The sequence below is a fragment of the Cervus elaphus genome, chromosome 10 (genome assembly GCF_910594005.1).
Source record: "Cervus elaphus chromosome 10, mCerEla1.1, whole genome shotgun sequence".
Taxonomy (NCBI): Eukaryota; Metazoa; Chordata; class Mammalia; order Artiodactyla; family Cervidae; genus Cervus; species Cervus elaphus.
In genome coordinates this window covers 53,423,537-53,442,762 of record NC_057824.1, presented here as the reverse complement: position 1 = coordinate 53,442,762, position 19,226 = coordinate 53,423,537, and the positions used below count along the sequence as shown (strand labels likewise).

Sequence of the window (19,226 nt, the reverse complement as noted above, 5' to 3'; positions counted from 1 at the left end):
GTAAATATTCAGAATGTCCCCCAGGGTTATTCAGTACTGCATTCCAAAGGACCTCAGAAATGATTTACACCAGCAGTTTGTGATAAACAGCAGACCCTTGGCAGACAGAGCCTTTATAATTTATGACTCCATCTCTGGTGACATATGGATGTGGCCTTTGGCAGACTCCCTGATATGAAATGATTTTTTTCCTAAATTGGCCTCATCTTGGAGTATCTTTGAGTAATACTGTTTACCAGATCCTTTCAAACACCACTCAGATACCAACAAGTTTTGCTCCTACATAGGAGCATATATCTATTTTATGTTGTTAATAAAAACAGAAAATATTTTCCTAAAGGAATTATAGAAAAATTGATTTAGTATCTTTTTTGCTATACAAATAAGCATTTAGTTTAACTTCTCTTATTTATTACTGAATATTTTAGCATGGCATATGTTTTTTCTAGTACCGCATTACTATCAGCAGTTCTTTGGACCTTAATTTTTCCAATTGAAAATTTAATGAGTTTGTATTTTTTATATTTATTTACTATCTAAAACTTATATCTTATTTAGTTCTAAACTTGAGTTTAGAGTTGATGAAAAGGATATAGAGAATACAAAAAAAAAGGTATCAGAAGTGAAAAAAAAGAAACAGGGAAAAGTAAAGTAGGCCCTCAAACTGGAACGAGATGTGAACCTGACAGAAGGGTGCAGAGCCCGGGTCATTGTCCCAGCCGCTGGTTTTAGTGACGTGCTGTGTTGCAGCCAACAGGGAAAAGAGGTCCTTGCCGGTTGCCTGGTTCCCAAGGGTCACCAGATAGAGTCGTTCCTTGTCTCAAAGGAGCGCAGCTGCTCAGGATGCCGGGACCAGAGGCTATGTTTGTCGAGAAGTTTGAAGGGAGGACACCAAGGCTACGTGAGCAGTGTCTCAGCAGCGTCCTCAGCTTGAGCCTTGTGAGGAGTCCCAGGGGCATCTGGTGCGGGCTCTGCTAGAGAGGCCAGGGCGTCTGTGCACCCAGGAGTCATTGGCTTCTGCTCTGCACTTATCGAAGGAAATGCGCACTCCATCAGCATGCTTCACAAATTTGTTCCTTTTGGAGACGAACTTGACCTTAAACTTGTTAGGGTCTGTCCTTTCTTTGTGCTGTACAGTTGACTCTCAGCTCACTGTGTCAGTGGGAACCGTGTCCCTGGTGCCTGTTCTGTGCGGTAAACCATTCTTAACTTGTGTCCTTTGAGGTTGTGTTTTCCTCTGAGGTTGCTTCCCAGAGGCTCAGTCTTTCTCTGCCTTTGGACATAGGACTGTCGCTTTGTATTTATTTATTGGAGTATAATTGCTTTACAATGTTGTCAGTTTCTACTGAGTAGTGTTGACATGTATACACTTGTCATTGTTGCTCAGTTGCGAAGTTGTGTCTGATTCTTTGCAACCTCCATGGACAGTAGCAAGTGAGGCTCCTCTGGCCTCCACTGTCTCCTGGAGTTTGTTCAAATTCATGTCCTTTGAGTTGGTGATGCTCTCTGAGCATCTCATCCTCTCTTACACTACCATGTGTAAAATAGATAGCTAATGGGAAGCTGCTATCTAGGAGCTCAGCTCAGTGCTCTGCGATGACCTAGGGGTGGGATGGGAAGGTGGGAGGGAGGCTCCAGAGGGAAGGGATTTATGTATGCATACAGCTACATGTGTACAGAAATACATGTATGGGCTTCCCTGGTGGCTCAGATGGTAAAGAGTCTGCCTGCAATGCAGGAGACCCGGGTTTGATCCCTGGGTCAGGGAGATCCCCTGGAGGAGGGAATGGCAACCCACTCCAGTGTTCTTGCCTGGAGAATCCCATGGATAGAGGAGCCTGGCGGGCTATAGTCCATGGGGTCTCAAAGAGCTGGACACGACTGAGCCACTAACACTTTTACTTTTCACAGCTATATCACGTCGATGTACAGCATGCCCATCATTTTCTTATCATTCCCTTTTCTTCACAGACAACAGTTCCATCATTTAAGAGAGGCAGGGACAGAAACCACTGCTGCTGCTATGACCAACCTAGACAGCATATTAAAAAGCAGAGACGGTACTTTGCCAACAAAGGTCCGTCTGGTCAAGGCTATGGTTTTTCCAGTAGTCATGTGTGGATGTGAGAGCTGGACTATAAATAAAGCAGAGCACTGAAAAATTGATGCTTTTGAAGTGTGGTGTTGGAGAAGACTCTTGAGAGTCCCTTGGACTGCAAGGAGATCCAACCAGTTCATCCTAAAGGAGATCAGTCCTGAATATTCATTGGAAGGACTGATGCTGAAGCTGAAGTTCCAATACTTTGGCCACCTGATGCGAAGATCTGACTCATTGGAAAAGACCCTGATGCTGGGGAAGATTGAAGTTGGGAGGAGAAGGGGATGACAGAGGATGAGGTGGTTGGATGGCATCACCAACTCAATGGACATAAGTTTGAATAAACTCCAGGATTTGGCGATGGACAGGGAGGCCTGGTGTCCATGGGGTTGCAAAGAGTCGGACACGACTGAGCAACTGAACTGAACTGGCATCCAGTTGGTTTGGGAGAAGCCTTAGGCTGTTTCTTGGCTTTTTTTCCCCTCAGTGTCACTTAATTAATGATTTTGTTTCCCCAGACTGCTCTCTGCTCTCTGCAAGGATTCTCACTGAATTCATGGCTCTTGAGAGGATCTCTCAAGTCCTGTCCTATCTGGGTCTGGTTTTTGTTCTCTAGTGGTAGTTTTATTTGCCACAGCACGCTCATTAGCTCACGTCACAGTCACAGGAGGCGGTGGCCTGGCCGTACCTGCTGCTCGGCGTGCCGCGGCGTGCAAGAACTGTGATCGACTGCACCCGCGGTTCCCTGAAGGCACTGCACGCTTTGCTCCACAAAGTGCTTTGTTTTATTTAACACAAATTAATGCTCTTTATTTTGTTCAGTGATTTTTGTCAATACATAAATGCTTAGAGTTCATTATAATCACAGTTTGCTTGTTTACTTTTAATGTGTGCTTCTTTAATCTGTGGTGATTTATGTGTTTACTGTCTGTAGTATGAATTTCTGTCAGAATATGTACTGAGATATTTGTACTTACAGTACACTCATTTGTTTTACATTTCCCCGGGGAGCTAATGTTTTATATTTTTCTCAAATATATTTATTTAATGAAATGAGGATCTTCTCATTGAAATGTTTATTTTTAAAATTCCAGTTAAGCATTGTATGTCATGCAATTTAATTTACATTTGGGTGGTTGAAGTGGATTATTTACTTAAAAGTAATTGCTGCAGTATCTCTATCTTTCTCTATATTTATAGATATATAAGCTTATTTTAGATACTTTACTGATCTGCAAAATTTTGGTTTTGATGGTATCATTCTTTCTTGTAGGCTATCTTTGTTGTTATGAAGTAGCTTTTTGTTTTAGAGTTTCTTATAAGGGAATTCCCAAGTTCATATCTTTTGAAAAATACCGGTTCATTAAAACCCCTATTTTAAATCAACTTTGAGAACTGTAAGCTCACTGAATACAGCATTCTTGGCAATCAGAGGATAGGATCAAGTTTTTTTTTTTTTAACTTGGACTAGCAATTCTAGAATGAGTTATGAGGAAATGTAAACTGACCTTTTTTTCCCCCTGACCTGTCTTCTTATTGTTGAATTAAATCTGTTGTCTGTGCTTTTTAAGCTGGTTGGTAAACCTCTGCCCAGCCCTTAATAAGTCAGCATTCTTTCTTCTCATCCTGTTATTCCCTCCTCTTACCCAAGTTACTCTCTTGCTATCCTATTAGGAAAATCTTCAAAATCTACTTGTTAAATATCTAAGTACATAGGATTTATTGGCTAACTACCAATGTCTAACCATCAAAGACAGGACACTTAACCCATTAAGGTAAACCTTTTGATCAGCAGGAAATGACTAATATTTTTTTAAAATTCAATTTGACAGGCATTTACTAGATGCTATGTTCAAAATATTGTGGATAATAAGAGGACTAATAAGTCAATAGTCTCATTTAAAGTAACTTCTGTTCTTGCTCTTTTCTATTACTTTGCTAGAATTCATCAACCTAAAACTAAAAGAGCCAGTTGTTTTTATCAGCAAAATGGGTTTATTCAGGAACAGAAAAGCATTGCCATAGAGGACATGTGATCTTTGGGGAACCACAGGCAAGTGTAGAGACAAAGGAGAGGAACAGTCTTTTATAGTGGCGAAGGGGGACTCGTCGTGGCAGTCTCTCATTGGCTGGGCTGTCGCTAGGCTCAGAGAAATTCTCCTTTCCACCTGCTGAGTGGTAAATAGCCTTCCTCTTGTTGGAGATGCAAATGTACGTCTCTTCCTTTTGATGTCAAGGAGGAGTAGGGCGTGAGAGCTGTCTCTGTGGTCCCCTGACTCCAATTTAAATGACGTTTCTGTTTATTAAGTTGTTTAATGGTATTTCATGTTTTTAATGACGATCCCAGGCAAAAACGCCTCGTTGGAAAGGATGTGGAGCCTGTATAGGGGTAGGATGCTCTAGACCCTCAGAGGGCAAGATTATGGGCATAGTGGGCATCAAGACCTGGGCTTGGTGTAGACCTCAGGCCTGGTGGGAGTGACATCTCCGTATGCCCTGAGAGGTGCACAGACCAGGGAGTGAGTAAGGGGAGACAGCAGGAATGTGCCAGAAAGACCACAGGTCAAATGAGACAGACATGTGAGAGGGCCTAGCACATTGCCTCGTGGCTCAGTAGATGGTGGCTTCTATTCTTCTTCTTCTTCTTCTTCTTTTTTTATGATGAACGTTCCTCCGTGAAGATAGCTTTTCATCCGCACCTGTGATGTGACAGGCAGGGCACAGGTACAGAGGATCCCATTGTGAGCTAGACAGGCCAGCTCATTGCCCCCTGGAACTTGTGGGGGATGCCAAGTGCATGGCCAAACAGCGTGTGTGATGGTGGCAGCATACAGCATGCAGTTGGAATGTGTTCTTCTGAAGAGCAGGTGCAGGAAGAATTCCCATTGGAAGGGGTGTTCTGGCTGGAAGGCGGGTGGCAGAGTAGTGGGTGAGGGGACCCCTGTTCCGACAGACGCAGCATCCAGAATGGCCATCCAGAAGGGAGGGAGGTACAGAGCCCCCAGGAACTTGGGGTGCAGCCCGGGTCTGGGACCACATGGGCTCTGCTTAGTCAGCACCTCTAGCTTGCTCTGAAGGCGCCTGGGCTTTATCCCACAGCAGTTGGGGAGCTACAGATTAAATACTGCTGGGACCTGACAAAACACTTAGAAAAATTTCTCTGGTCTCAAAGGGGAGAATGGTTTGGGCTGGTGGAGGAGTTGCTGCAGAACCAGGGGTGATGGCAGAATTAGGGCTGGAAGTAGGCCAGGGGCTGATGCTGATCAGCTGTGACCGGGAGGGCCAGAAGAAGGCAAATAATCCCACAGAGGTGTGGACAGTGGGCAGAGTTGAGACTCAGAAGTCTTCTGATGGGATCAGTCTTGGGGTGCTGTGTACTCTCAGCAATGGGAAATGGGTGGATCTGTTCACTCGAGGGCCCAGGGAAGGGTTGGCTTTAGGAAGCCAAGGTCACTGGACCACAGTAGACCAGCCGTCCACCACGGAACGGGAGCATTCGCTGTGTGCAGCCTGGGAGAGTTGTGGCCACAGTGAGTCTCAGTCCCGCCCAGAGCCTGGTGAACGAGCATTTCCTCCAGAGCCAGCCTCTGAGTAGGAAGCAGGCTTAGCCATTCCCCAGCAAGAACACTGGAGTGGGTTGCCATTGCCTTCTCCAGAGGATCTTCCTGACCCAGGGATCGAACCTGAGTCTCCTGAGTCTCCTGCACTGGCAGGCGGATTCTTTACCACTGAGCCCTCTGAATAAGAAGAATAGTAATCAAATGCTCCTCTCCCCAGGGGTTGTGCCTCATCTCAATTAGCTCAGGGCCACAGCTAAACTGAAAAAGCAAAGACTTTCTGGGGACTTGGCTGCTTTGTGGTCGCTGTGGCCACTAGACACTGATTTCTGCTCTTCCTTTGTTTTCTAAGGCAGCTGGGGACCCTTCAGGCCCCCCACAGCTCTTTGCACTTTCCACTCTCTTGTTCCAGTGCTCATTAAGAAAGAAGAGACGGAGTAGAAGGAAGAAAGGAAAGGAAAGCCGAACGTGTGATAAGCTCAAACCTAGACACTGTTTTTTATCTTTGTTTTTCCTGACAGCTTCATCAATTCTACATGCATTTATTGAATATTTACTAAAGACGGGCTGTATTTTAGGTGTCATTCTTTGCAGAGTTGGCGGTCTGAAGATAGGGTGTGTTGCAGGATTCCTAATAGTCTACTTTGATGAGTAAACTTGATAGACTTGGCTTCACAGCGAGGGCTCAGCTGTCTTTTCAAAGCAGACTCTCTGTGGTCCCTGATTCAACGTGGTTTGTAAATTTCTGCTGTTAACTGGTGCTGGAACCTGTGTTTAGGAACCAGTAGGGCCAGCGTGATGTTCCTGAGAGTGTATGAACCTGGGAAGATTCTTGGCTTCCTTCCCACAGCCCAGACCCTCATCAGCGTTAGACTCAGGGTCCCACCATTTGCAAACAAGATGTCCATTCCCTTGTGTACCATCTCCCTCCACACACACATTCCACACGGCAAAGGCATCTTATGAAGTAGTTGGTGCAACACTGCACTGTCTGGCGTCCTAAAAATCAGAAGGAAAACATTTCACTTAAAGATGTGAAGCAGACCAATTACTCAACCGAATGAAGGAGCATGTGATAAAAGGCAAAAGAAAGTTGAAAAGTAAGTCTACTGAAATGAATAAGAATTCTAGGATTAAGAAGATAAGGAGTTATCAGGCTCACAAATTAATAACATTTTAATAACATTAATAATAAATTAATAACAGAGAAAAGCACTTTCCCTGAATCATAGAAAACATCTGAGCGTGAGCTGTCGTGTTGGAGCCACTTGGCACCTCTGAGTGCTGAGGAGTCGTTTTCCGAGGTGCTCCTTCTCGCCCCCTCCAGGCGGTGTGAGTTTTCACTGCTTTACACTCAGGAGGAGCCCCCTTTGCCTCTCAGAGGACACATCCAGCATCAAGGTGCCGGCCAAGTGGCTCCCAGTGAGAGTTCTCTTCCTGGCTTGATGGCCACCTTCTGGCTGTGTCCTCACAGGGTGGGCAAAGAGAGAGAGCGTTCAGGCCCCCAGGCATGTCTTTTAGGCCCCACCCCCATTCTCATGGCTTAATCTCATTGTCGTCACCTCCCAGAGGCCTGATCTCCAGATACCATCATGATGGTCGTTAGGACTTTAACATCTGAAGTTTGGGGCAACAGAAGCCTCCAGCCCATAGCAGCATCTCATTTAATATATTTAAGCTAAAAGAAATACATTTATCAATTTTCAAAAGGGGGAAAACACCCACATAGGCTATAAACAATGATTGCAGCTGGCTTTTGATTTTTTTCATGAGCAAGAAAAGTAAATCTAGAGATAAACCATAAAATTCCATTAAGTAAGAACTTCAAAGGGACGATCTTCATAAAGGCAGTAACTCTGTTTAGAGAAAGTTTGGGGAATCAACTTATTAATAGCATTCAAAGATATCAAGCTTCCTTTGTTCTTTAAAGTTACGGGAATGAATTAAAAGCAAGATTCCCAGTCTATCATGTATCATTGAAACCCAAAACACAATAGCATTTGTCTTGTTACAGGCCAGAGGAGGCTGTAAATCTATTATTTATTTTTTATTAAAGGTGCAAGCTCCAGAGCGAGGCCCATGAATAGCCAAGAGAAATAGGAGATGAAGCCTTTCATCTTTCTGAGTCCCTCCCCGTGTGTCCTGGTCAGCAGTGATTCAGTGTTCCTGCTTCTCTTATGAATGTGTTTGTTTACCTGGACTCTGTTCAAAGGCGAAGAGAAAAGAAAGGGGAAAGATGAGGAAAATCACAAATCTGACTTTACTTTTCAGAGCAGAGTTAGAGTTGTAATTAGAGACAGTTCCGTTGCCATTTCCAACTCTCGGCAGAATTTTCCAGCAAACCAGTTTTGCTCCAGGCCCTCGTGGACCATCAGAAGAGATGTAGGCTGCTGCTATGCCATCAGACTTCTCTTTTGTGTCCATCCCTCGCCCCCACGTAGGTCCCTCGGGGTCACCGTTGTTTACAGAGTAGGTGGTGGCCTGCCCCAGGTGAAGGCTTCTGAGATTGCACCAGACACCTGGGTCTGACTCTGAACCAGCTGTGGGCACCGGGAGTGAATAAGCTACCCGCTGCCTGATTAGAGAAAGACTGCGCCTTCTTCAGGGGACCTGTGAGCAAGTGCAGAAAACGGGGAGCAGAGAAGCCCCAGTGGACGCCAGGGAGGCAGTGGACGATCCCTGGTGACTTAGCATGGTGGCTTTGGAGGAAGCTCACCCGGGTCGTGGGTGCCATGCCCTCAGCTGTCCAGCAAATAACTTCTTCACTTGAATACCTTGGCTGCACTATGGTAAAGCAGCCAGTATCTTTAACTTGCTAAGAAGAGCAAGTCGTAGTCAATTCTGCCAGTTTCTCCAGGGCAGGAGACATCACGTATACCTGTGTGAACCATGCACAGGCATGTATGTGGCTGTGTTTTGATGTGTTAACCCGTGTGAACCAACTAAAAATAGCGTTTCTTTATTGCCCCGGAAACTAGAGCTTCTATGTTTTGTTCCTGATGCTTCTTTGATTCAGGTAGAAGGTATGAACTTAAACTATACAAGTAGTCTCTGCAAAGCCAAAGCCAGCTGCTGTTTGCGGGCACCACCTAAACCTGCCTCTGGGAAACAGCGCTTTAACTTCCCGGGTCGCTGGCGGGCATCTGAGCAGAGGGTAGACTCGGTGTGCGTCCATTTGCCTGTCCTCACCGCAGACAGACTTCCTGGTCTTTCCTCAGCCTTGTGGCCACCTCCCGACCTGAGTCCCCGTGTCCAGTCCACCTCGCAGAGCCTGGCCACGCTGGAGGGTTCATCTGCCTCTGAGCCCACTCTGCACCAAGTCCAGCCTCCTGTGTCTGGAGTCTCGGGCCCCCCGCAACCCCCCCGGGCTGGCTTGGCATGCCCTTTCCCTGTGCTTCTCTGTGGGTCTGCTGTCCCAGTAACAACCGCGGTGGGAACTGCAGAGCTCCTGGGCTGGTGCTTTTGCACCATCTTACCGAGGAGGAGGAGGCCAGGAAGGAAGGGGGCCAGCCCGGGGGCCCCGACCAGCAGGTCCAGGCGCCAAGGCTTTCCTGGCTGCGGCCTCACGTGCACCCTTCTGTGCAGTGGGTCCTCTCGGGGTCCCCTCCCTCCTGGACCCCCAGGGATGTCTTCCGTCTTGGGTTGTTTGGCCATCTCTGTGTCAGACCCTGTGCCGAGAGCTTTCTGTGTCTGTGAACCTAGAATGAAGCAAACTGAGAATTTCGTCCTTGCAGCAGCCCTGGGAGGAAAGCATTCCCCGTCTTACAAACGAGGGACCTGGCTTGCATTAAGTTTTCATTTGCTTGTATTGTCCTCCAACCATGTTACAAGCTTCATGAGGGCAAAGACTGCAATTTCCTCATTTTCCATGTTCCCAGGTGACCCCTAATATGTCCATACAACAAAGAGGCTTGCAGTGAATGCCTTAATTAATGCAGTTTAAAGGCAACCTCGAGATACAGAGAAAGGATCAGAGGAAGAGCAAGCAGGAGAGCTGGTCAGACGTATCCTTCAGAGTCACCTTGTGAATGAGGAGAAAGAGGTGGTGAGGTTCCTTGCTTTCCCATCCCCTCCCCCTTTTTTGATTCATCTTGTATTTTTTTCCCTGAAGTTTGCATGATTTCCTCCTAAAAGGGAGGCTCTGTGAAAGCAATATCAAGGCCAGTCCTTCAGTTCTAGTCCTTGCTCTGACTTTGCAGTAAAGGAAGCAGAGTCCCTTCAGGCCCTTCTCTCGTCCAGCCCGCTTCCCGTTTTTCCCAGCTTCTCATCTCCATTTAGCTCTGTGGCCTGTGCGTGGCATGGACTTTATTGTTTAGGACCCCAGTGGTGCTGGAGGGAAAGACACACCTGAGGAGGATCGTGGCAGGTAATAAAGTATGTGCATGGGCAGTGGCGGGCTTCCCAGGTGGCACTAGTAATAAAGAACCTGCCCACTAATGCAAGAGCCATAACAGGTGCGGGTTTGATCCCTGGGTCGGGAAGATCCCCTGGAGTGGAGCATGGCAACCCACTCCAGTGCCTTTGCCTGGAGAAGCCCATGGACAGAAGAGCTTGGTGGCCTATGGTCCGCAGAGTCGGGCACTACCGAAGCGACTTAGCAGCAGCGTGGATAGTGGGTGTGCATATAGGAATTTCCAAGCCTGAGGCAGTGGTCTTCCCGAGGTCCCTCTCTGTTAGCTGTACCGAGATGGTGGGGTGGGGTGGGGGGAAAGGTGTTTTGATAAAGACACTCCAGTTGGAGACAGTGGACAAATTGGTGAAAACATCCTCCAGGCCTCTGGTTGTCTCTCCCAGTTTAGGCCTCGGCTGTAGCCACAGGGGCCTTGTATCAGCGCGACCTTGTTTATAGCTCTCGGTCTAATCAGGATTATCATGCATGCCTGCGAGTATGTAAATTTGACAGTTCTTACTCTAAAATAGCGTTCTCCATCTTTCAGGGAGTAAACCGCTTTCTCAGTAAACAAATTTTCAGTTTATTATGTTACCACTTAGAAGCTTTCTTCTTCTTGTGCCAAGTTGCTCTTAAAGGTGACTGATTCTTAAAGAATATTTTATTTACTTTGAAATAAGATTCTGTTAGAACAGTTTTAAAACACAAGGAGAGTCGGCAGTCCCTTGCTGGAAATATGCTAGGCGCTTAAAACACTGATATTCACGTCTGTATTTATGTCTTTGAGAGGCTGTTCCTATCCAATTCATAGCACATATTTCTGATTCACTCACTGAGTCACTTATTTTGTGCAAGGCCCTCCACTCAGGGGTCTCCTTAAAATACAGGAATGAATGAGACACAACCATTCTCTGGCCCTTGAGGCTGTAGACTTTGAGAGGGAAAATAAGCCCAGTACTAAAGTGAGAGGCAGGGAGTCCTGGTGCCCTCTGAGAGGTACAGTGTGCGGGTCAGAGAACCAGAGGAGGTGGCGTCAGTGCCAGCAGACTTAGGCAGGAGATGGGGAGCGGGGCAGGCTTTCCCGGGCACACTGTGGACACGGAAGGCGTGGCGTCTGTGAGCCCTGGGACGTCCAGGCGGAAGTGAGGGCTGAGTGCCAGCAGTCTATCGAGTAATAGGCTAGAACTCGGGTTTGGGGTCAGACACCAGCCATATTTCACCGTCTAGGAGGAACCAAATGCCGGTCTGAAGCAGCTTATGATAGAGAAGTTTCTAGAGTTCATACAGCAGGAAAAGTAAGTTGATTTGAATAATTTTTCCAAAGTATGTTTTTTTGAAGCCAGATTAGAGTGCTGTTAGGGAAAAAAAGGGGGTCTTTGCCTTTATTATAAGACTGTTCAGTGCCTTTGATACGCTTTGTGACCTTCCAGATGGTGATGTATTTTGTGCCATTTCACATGTCCTGGACCATAAGCCTGAGGGGGACACGCCCGGGTGCACCCTTGGGCTTCCCGTGGCCGCCACCACCTTCCGTCTCTGCTGCTGTCTGCCACGCGCTCCCTCCCAGTGTGACTCACCGCTCCTCTGGGCTCCCTTCTGGTTCAGTTGCCCCTCCACTCCCGGACGCAGGTAAAATGCCTCCTGATGGCATTCCTGATGGGGCGGCCGAGGGGCGGGTGATGCAGCCCGGACTTGCTGGGGGATTAACTTCCCAAGAGGTGAATCTTATCCATAGGAATTGGGGGACTGGGCTGGCGGATTTCCCGTGCTCTGTCTCTCTGCTGGCTTCTCCTGAGAACTTCTCAGAGAAGCCGCCTGTGCCTGGACGCATCTGCTAGGTGAGCTGAGGTGTCTCTGAGTCTGTGCCACCCCAGCATCTGGACACCCCGGCACTTAACCTCTGCTCTTGCCTCAGGGCTCTTTCCGCACGTCCTCTGCCCTCGCTTGGCTTCCCGAGCAGAGTGTCAGCATTTACTCCTTGCCTCGGGCTCTGCTTTCCGAGAGCCTGGGCAAAGGCGGAACCCTGCTTTTGTTGCGCCTTCGAGAGCAGTGTTTTCAGGGCTCACTCAGGGAAGCAGTGTGATGGCCACACGGGCTGGGCTGGGGCGCCAAGGATGACCGTCTCCCAGTAATCCAGATGAACAGTGGAGAGGACAGGAAGGACAGGCCATGCCCCGCGGGCAGCTGGTGAGGTGACTCAGAACTGAGGCTAGAGGAGCTACAGGTAAGGGCTTAGGGGGAGGTCTCTCAGAGGGGGCTGAGTGGTGGTGTCAGCTACATGTGGGCGGGTGTAAGCAGAGAAAGATGGGGGGCAGGCGGCCTTGGCGTGGAGGGGGAGTGGACAAGGAGCTCTGGAGAAAGGGATGGCACGGAAGCGAGGATGGAGTGTGCAGCCGCTGAGAACCCTGAGGAGCAGCGTCCTCATGGCGGGAGGTGGGTCAGGCCCCGGACTCAGGGAGGCCCCGCACAGTGGACTCACGCTTACCGGGGGGCTGTGGGCACGGCCGTGTGGCGCCGAGCCCGGGGGTTTGGTAGTGGCGGGGGGAGGGTGGTGCCAGAAGATACCTCTGGGCTGAGGGAAGGGTAAGACAGATGAAACAGGGGAAAAGCAAATGAAATGCAAAACAGATTATAGCCACTTTTGCCTCCAGAGATGTGGTACAGTTTTCGCCAGTGGGGAAATAAATGTCTGTTTCTCTTCACCTTTAGAGATTGGTGCCTGACCTATTAAAGGGAAGACTTACACTGCAGGGCCTCCTCCATTTTCTCGTCCTTAAAGGAGACAGAGTTTGTGGCTCTTGGTTTCAGATGAAACAAGAATGAACTTTTGGATATGCAGATATGGGCTCCTGATTGGGTGGAGGACAGAGAGCTAATTGCTGTGCTGAGTAAAGTGGGGGGAATTGACTTTGGGGTCGGGACTGGCCCGGAAGAGAGGCCGGAGACCCTGCTCTATTGCGCTTACACTCGGTGAAGTGAGAGTGCACAGAACACCTTGGGCCAGCATCTCTGGCAAGATGGAGCAGCCAGAGGGAAGATTTAAGTCATACTGAAGAAAAGCGGGCCACATTCTACTGGGTCAGCATGGATCTGTAGAAGAACCCAGCTGTGGGCCAGCAACTGTGAGCAGGAGCAAGCCTGCCCAGCTGCTGTGACCTTGGTAGCCTGTCTCTCAGGGATTAGCAGCAAAATTGAGGAGGGATTTGGATTTCCCACACTGTAGACACTGTTATTGCAGTGTCCAAGGACAGAGTGACCTTAGCTGTCATCTGGACGTCAGGGGGACTTCTTAATGTTTGTGCAGGCAACGGGGGAGCACTCAGTGGAGGCAGAGACACGGCCCCTTCTGCAGAGAGGCGACATGCGCTGGGAAGTTGCGAGAGAGGCAGTGTGATAAGGATTCCATAGGAGAGTTATTTTTAAAGCAGTGAGGGTGCAGATAGAGTTAGCTGGCCTTGTAGTGAAGCGGTCGACGAAATTGCTAGCTATAGGAGAAGGAAGAGGAGGCGGAGGAGAGGGTGGGGCTCAGTGCAGAGGTTTGGGGTTTCCATCGTGGGAGTGGCCTGAGGGTCCATCAGAGAGGGATTCTTGGGCATATGTGAAATCTTGTCGGAAGGGCTGGTCAAGGGTCCAGACACAAACTCTGCTCAGGAACCTAGGTAGGTGGAGCAGATGACTGAGAATTTAGCAGTCAGACTGACGCCAAGCTCAGAGGAGGGGTGAGGGAGCAGGGAGGAGGGGATGAGGATCAGGGGCCAGAGGGCGTCTACAGGGCTTGAGACTTTCTGCATTTGCTGCTTGTGTTAGAGCTCATCGTAGAAACAGAACCGGTGGGACAGAGCCACAGGAGAGAGACAGACCTGAGGATGGCAGTGTGAGAAGTCCTACACCTGCCGTCTGCAGGCTGGAAGCGCAGGAAGACTGCTGGAGTCGTTCGAAAGCCCGAGGGCCGACGGCGGGGATCCCAGTCTGTGTCTGGCTCAGCAGTCTGGCAGAGGGAGAGTGCGTCCAGCACTCCTCTTCCCTTTGGTTCTGTTCAGGCGCCCGTGGATTGGACGGTCTTCACCCACAGCGAAAAGGGCCGTGCTTACTCAGTCTACCGACTCAAATGTTCACTTCCTCCCCAAAGACCCTCACAGTTTAGCTAGCCTTCTGGGCAGCTTTGACCCAGTCAGGCTGACACGTGAAAGTGACCGTCACATTCCTCCCTGGCCTTCCTTGGATGGAGACCTAGCTTCGCAGGTGTGCACATCAGATCTCCACATCCCGGTTAGGTATGAGCTCCCCTGGAGCAGCGGAGAAGGCAATGGCACCCCACTCCAGTACTCTTGCCTGGAAACTCCCACAGACGGTGGGGCCTGGTGGGCTGCCGTCTGTGGGGTCACACAGAGTCAGACACGACTGAAGCGACTTAGCAGCAGCAGCCCCTGGATCAGAGTCCCTGTCTTCTCCTCGATGTTCTCTGTAGCCGACACAATGCTTTCCATGTACTAAATGTTCAATAAAAATGTGTTGGATGGTTCATTGATCCAATAAACTTATGTCTATGCCAATATAGAATTGCTCTTGAAAAGCTGTGGGTAAATCAATTCTTTGTAAATTGAATCTTATTTCAAAGGTACAAGGGATCTTCAGCATTTAAAGGAAACTTAGGTCAATCTTTGGGAATCCAAGAGTCTTTCCTCATGGATAAGGAAGCTGATCTGTAGAGAGATAAAGTGTCTTGTTGCAATCTGATACGCTGGCCAAAAACAGAGTTCCTTAAAGTCAAGTGTACCTACTTTTTAGGTAGAGCGACTCAGAAGGCCAGCCATGGGGTTTATTGCATTAGATTAATAATATCATAATTCCAGCAGTATTTATCTTTAGTCTGCAGATATTTAGTAGATTTCAGTTAAAGCATTATTTCAGTTATACAATAATGAGTGAAATCTGTATTGAACAGTTTTCCATTTTATGGCAAGTTAATAAAAACAAAAGAATATACAAGCAACCAAAGCCAATTTTCTGGCCAAGAAAATTCGCTTGTAAAAGGCCCCCGACTCAACACACTGAGTTTTTCTTTGGCAGCTTTTGTTGAGCATGTGCTCCTGGGTTCTCTACTGTGGTGATGAAAGTCCTTGAGGCTGTGGCTTAATGTTAAGTGTGAGAAAGATGTCGAGAGAGATTTAGTGAAACCTTTTGGACACCTCACTGATTGAATTATTCATTTAAAATTGATCAGGTTTTATCAACATCTGTATTGGGTTGATTTAGGTTCTTCTTGCTGTGTTCTAGAATGAAGTAATTTATTAGATGAGAGGAACTTGAGAGGAAAAGCACAGCTCCTTTGGATCACTGTTTTGGACGATCCAAACCAAAGCAATAAAAGAATCACAGCATGCATTTCATTTGCTCCCCTTTCTCTTCATAGTCATTTTCACATGACTTCTGCTTGTCAAAAATGATTTTGAAGTTGTCATTTACTACAAAAGAGGCTTCCTTTTCATTTGGGATTTTCGTTTCCTGACAGGGAACAGTGAATCGGATGTGAAGGGCAGCAGTTAATTTGTATTGATACTCACTAACCGTTGTTGTACAGATATCACCTGATTTAATTCTCACAGCTCTGCAGGCTGGAAATTGTTCGCCCCATTTTGCGGATCTCGAGACTCATCGGGATAAACAGACTTGCTCCCACAGTTCGTGCAGCCCTGGGGTGGACTCCTCTTGGTCATCTCTACAGCCAGGGCGCCGTCGTCTAGTTTTCATGTGTGTTAGTGTTGGCTGCTGTGACCACTGTTTTTGGAAGACAATGTGATACCATTTGCATAATAATCTCTTGAATAAGGCATGGGCACGCTAAGTTGCTTCAGTCATGTGCAACTCTTTGTGACCCCATGGACTGTAGCCCACCAGGGATAAGGCATACTATTTGAGCAATTCAAAAAATTATGGATAAATGGGATCTTTAGATCGTCCACACCTCAGTCTTTGTGCTCCTCACAGTCCACACTTAACCAGAAGTGTTTGCTTCCTGGACGAGTCCTGTGGTGCCATGCCCAGATATACACAAAAGTGACAGGAATGTTTGTTTTCATGTTGGTGTGAATATAAGTATGGGATAGAGGGCAAATAAACTATGTGTGAGTTTATAAAATTCAAGACTAAAGCTGACCTCATTCAGCTGAAGCTCCGATACTTTGGCCACCTGATGCAAACAGCCGACTCATTGGAAAAGACCCTGATGCTGGGAAAGATTGAGGGCAAAAGGAGAAGAGGGTGACAGAGGATGAGATGGTTGGGTGGCATCACCGACTCAATGGACATGAGCTTGGGCAAACTCTGGTAGATGGTGAAGGACAGGGAAGCCTGGCGTGCTGCTGTCCATGGGGTTGCAGAGAGCCGGACACGACTGAGCGACTGGACAGTGACGACAACAGAAGCCGGCCTGTGCAGCTTCTGACTCTGCCCCTCGGGTGTGGGGGCGCCTGTCAGTTTCTCCGTCTGTTACGGGTCCTCCTGAGCGAAAGCTGAATGCTAGTGGATTTGAAGTAGAAATGGTCTTTCTTGAATTCTGGCTGGTTTGAAGTTTTTTAAAAAAATGGGGGGGAGGGATCAATTTAGATGTTCTACCTCCTTTCCTGTCTCTGTTTCCTTTGCCTTCCTTTTGATTGAAGTGTAAATGAATAATGCTACAGATGAGACACAGCAGAGAAGGCAGGTTATGGGTAAATTGGAAAATCAAACTCAGTGAAGATTTATTATTTTTAAATTATGTAACAAATTTAATGAAATCTAATGAAGCAAACAAATTTAATGAAAAAGTGAATTGACAATTTAAAATATTCTGTTTAGCTTCTAAAAAATGAATACTAATAAGTTTGAAATCACTAAATCACAGTAATCTACTTTATGCAAGAGAGTTCTGTTAATTAAAATTTAAAGTCTAAACATATTTTGGGCAAGATTGCTATCGTGTGATAACTGTGTGTGATATCCTTCAGTTGCTTTAAATGGTTCTCATTCTCAGCTGCACAGTGAAACCATAAAGAAAGCTTGAAAAATACAGTTGCCTGAGCTCTGCTCCCGGACATTCAGATTTCATTGTTCTGGAGTATGGCCTGGGTATAAGCATTTTGTAAAACTCCCCAGGAGAGTCTAATGTGCTTCCAATGTTAAGAACCATAGATAGTTGTATTATAATCATTATTTAATAATATTTGCTTGTTTTTTTAAAAAATTAGATCTCTGTATTTTAACATTTTGACTTTAGAGTTGTAAAATCTTGAGGAAGGTAGCTCAGATCAACTTACAGGCAATTCAGAATCTTGACCTTTATCCTTAAAGTTTTTGTATTTCAGACGGCAGTTACTGTAAAGATTACCCTTTTCCTTTTGCAGCATCATAACACTGAGTGCCAGGACCTAAGTTTTTGAAACCTCCCAGCAGACCCTTTTTAAACTGTTCTGAGCCTGCAGGCTGTGGCAGGACCTGGCTGTTAATTCAGTACTTCCATCTGATTGACACGGGGAGGATCACTGGCCACCTAGGGGAGGCCCTCCTGTTGTTAACTCCTTTCTGGGTGTCCTTTACGTGTTTGCCCAGAGGCCTCGGCATTGGGCACGCTGTGAAAGTCATACGATTAGAGGAGTGCTTTGCGCTGGCTGCTCAGCCCGACGTTCAGAAAGCAAACTCCAGCAGTGGCTGGCGCGCCCTCCCAGGAAGGACAGGCGCCGGACGTCTTTTCGGTGTGTGTTTCTTGGTCGAATTTGCAGGGCGCCTACTGTGCGCTGATGGAGGAAGAAGGGTTAGTGATGATGATGAGGCCACAGCTGCTGGAAGCTGTTTGTAATCTGCATAACCCTCTGGGCTGGGTAGGTATGTGCGTGTGACTGTGTGTGTATGCACCCACACACGGACATGCTGTGGTGTACATATACTACTTTTTAAAAAAAAATTTGAAACACGAAGTTCATTTTTAAAATGTAAACCTTTTGAATGGGTGATTCTCCAACTTTTGTAGGCATATCAGGATCTGACTTAGTATCAAATTTGGGGTTCAAAGTTGGAGAGGCAATGATTTAAATAAACTTTCTCCCCAAAGCTATTTTTCTTAGAAGCCCTGACACAGATTCCACAGAGTCTATTGATGGTTTCATACAGTAACAAATGAATGTGTTTTTACCATTTGTGGAAATTATAGTTTTGAAACTGGGAAGGCCTGTGTATCACTATCTGCTCTATTTTTGGAAGTAATGGAGGAAGTATTTCAACCTGATTACTGCCTGTGGAGTGAGGAATTTCTTAGTATTTGACTGACCACCTGCTGATACTTTATTTCCTTAGAGCTCCTCAAGTCATTATAAGAATCACCCAACAGTCTGAAATCAAAATGATGTCTTACTGTAAAATGTCAGCTCTCTGTCGTAAAAAGATTACATGCCATTTTAAATATAATTGCCATCCCTCTCCCCTCTCCCTTACACGCAAACATTTAAGAATAACAGAATCCTTGCAAAATGAGTAGGAGCAGTCCAAGGTTCAAGCTTGGCAAATCTGAGACACTGCCTTCCTTCTATTTTGAGTCTTTTACTAGTGCAGATAATTGTCACTCCACTTACTGCCCTTTTCTGTCTCCCTACCTCCTGGTCATCCTGGCGACATTTTAATGATGCTGTTTGTGTGCTGCTGCTGATGAATTCTGTCCAGTGAAGCTTATTTATTCTCCCTTCAGCGAGGGTCCATCCTCTGTTTACTTGTCTTGGTGTTCTCTCTCCTTTCTGAACTGCTACCAGACTTTCCTTTCCCTGCCTTTGTGTCGTGACAGCAGGCTGGGGGAGCTTGCGGGTCCTCCAGTGGGAGCCCTGTGTGGGTAAATGTCACCGCTTTAGACAAAGAAGAGCTTGGCTACGTCGCGACTCGAGACGCAGCTCAGGTCGCCACCCCTTAAATGCCGTGTCTGGCCCTCTGAGGGCGTCTGTTTACTGTGTCCTTCTGAAACACTCGCTGCTTTGGCACCGGGTTTCCAGCTCATTGCTCATCTGTATCCTTGGGATGAAGGTGGGAAGTGGCCAGTGGGGGTGAGTGACCTCGCGTCTGCTCCCCCCACAGGCGCCAGGGGAGCGAGAACTCACCCGTGAGACGCTGTTGGAAAGCAGTGCTGCAGCTGGGCCTTCCTGGGTCTGCCTCGGTCTCACTG

General features: G+C 47.2%; 1 protein-coding gene across 7 annotated transcripts in view; it reads left to right on the top strand.

Moving 5' to 3' along the window:
* Positions 1 to 19,226, top strand: part of SDK1 (sidekick cell adhesion molecule 1) — a 740,828-nt gene that overhangs the window by 256,794 nt on the left and 464,808 nt on the right. Inside the window, exons 1-2 of one of the 7 annotated variants that reach the window (XM_043915390.1) lie at positions 11,035 to 11,340; positions 11,476 to 11,674. The exons of 4 other annotated variants lie outside the window; for them this stretch is intronic. In XM_043915390.1, the coding sequence (XP_043771325.1) occupies positions 11,476 to 11,674 (199 nt within the window). In that variant the 5' untranslated portion in view covers positions 11,035 to 11,340. Of the gene's footprint in view, positions 1 to 11,034; positions 11,341 to 11,475; positions 11,675 to 19,226 lie in introns of those variants that run through there. 2 more of the 7 variants (XM_043915389.1, XM_043915393.1) reach the window with 2 other exon arrangements.